We start from the raw sequence: 1,474 nt of genomic DNA, 5'->3' as shown, positions 1-1,474 counted from the left end.
ATGGATGGATGGAGGGATGGATGATGGATGCATGGAGGGATGGATGGGGCTGGCCCCAACACAGACAAAAGGGCTGTGGGAACAGACAGACTGGAGGAAAGCATGGAGCTGACCCCAGTGGGGACAGGCGGGGTGAGTGACAGACAGACAGACAGAAGAGAGCCATGGCACTGACTCCAGTGGGGAAAAGAAGGAATACAGGGAAATACAGGGTTCAGGGACAGGTGGGCAGGAGGAAGTCACAGGAGTGACCCCCATGGAGACAGGAGGGGTGCACAGACAGACAGATTGATGGGGAAAGGCATGGGACTGAGCCCAACAAGAAAAGAAGAGGTGCAGGGACACAGGGACAAACAGCAAAACAGCCCAGGGATGACCCCCACAGGGACAGGAGGGCTGCAGGGACAGACAGACCAGAGGAAGCCATGGGACTGACCCCTCTGTACCTCCATGGGGACAGGAAGGGTGCAGGAACAGACAGAATGACAGGATGCAGGCACAGTGCTGACCCTGAGAAAGAAATGCACTACAGGGACAGATGGACTGGAAGAAGCCACAGGACTGACCCTAAAGGTGAGAGACGGGGTGCAGGGAGACAGACATACAGAAGGAAGGCACAGGGCTGACCCTGACAGGGAGAAGAAGGGGAGAAGGAACGGAAGAAGGGGTGCAGGGACAGACAGATGGGAGGAAGCCACAAGACCGATGCCCATGGGCTCAGGACGGGCACAGGGACAAAAGGGAAGGGCACTACTGTGGAAGTGAGAGGGACCAGCTGGACACAGCAGCCCTGAGGAGCCACCCGGGGCAGGGAACCCCACAGAGACCTGTGACTGTGTTCACAGGGGTCTTAGGATGAGAGAAGAGACGAGGATCTGACTCCATGTTTCAGAAGGATTGATTTATTATTTTATGATATATATTATATTAAAACTATACTAAAAGAATAGAAGAAAGGATTTCAGTAGAAGGCTAGCTAAGAATAGAAAAAGAAAGAATGATAAAGGCTTGTGGCTTGGACTCTCTGTCTGAGCCAGCTGGGCTGTGATTGGCCATTAATTAGAAACAACCAACATGAGCCAATCACACCTGTTGCATTCCACAGCAGCAGATAACCATTGGTTACATTTTGTTCCTGAGGCCTCTCAGCTTCTCAGGAGGAAAAACCCTAAGGAAAGGATTTTTCATAAAAGATGTCTGTGACAGGGACCCACCTGCAGCTCCTCGAAGGCGTCGTCCACGTTGGTGACCTGGTGCTGCTCGTGCACGGCCGGCTCGTCGCAGAAGAAGCAGACCACGGCGCGGTCGGTGAGGCAGAAGAGCTTCACCTTCTCGTGGTCCTTGCAGGGGAAGGGGCTGCGCTGGGCCCCCAGGATGGCGTCCAGGGGGAAGGCGCTGTAGCGCTCCACGATGTTAGCCAGCTTGAGGCTGGGGGCCAGCGTAGGCTCGGGGGAGGTGCGGGGGGGCTCGCGGG

The 1,474-nt window shown here is 55.2% G+C and overlaps 1 protein-coding gene across 1 annotated transcript in view; it reads right to left on the bottom strand.

The window, feature by feature from the left end:
* Positions 1-1,474, bottom strand: part of TRIM62 (tripartite motif containing 62) — an 8,860-nt gene that overhangs the window by 5,245 nt on the left and 2,141 nt on the right. The window contains exon 2 of the mRNA XM_031062964.1: positions 1,215-1,472. Within this exon, the coding sequence (XP_030918824.1) occupies positions 1,215-1,472 (258 nt within the window). The remainder of the gene's footprint in view (positions 1-1,214; positions 1,473-1,474) is intronic.

The sequence above is a fragment of the Geospiza fortis genome, unplaced genomic scaffold, assembly GCF_000277835.1.
Source record: "Geospiza fortis unplaced genomic scaffold, GeoFor_1.0 scaffold4, whole genome shotgun sequence".
NCBI classification, from domain to species: domain Eukaryota; kingdom Metazoa; phylum Chordata; class Aves; order Passeriformes; family Thraupidae; genus Geospiza; species Geospiza fortis.
Note: the sequence above shows the minus strand (reverse complement) of the source record. Positions and strands in the feature narration are given on the sequence as shown.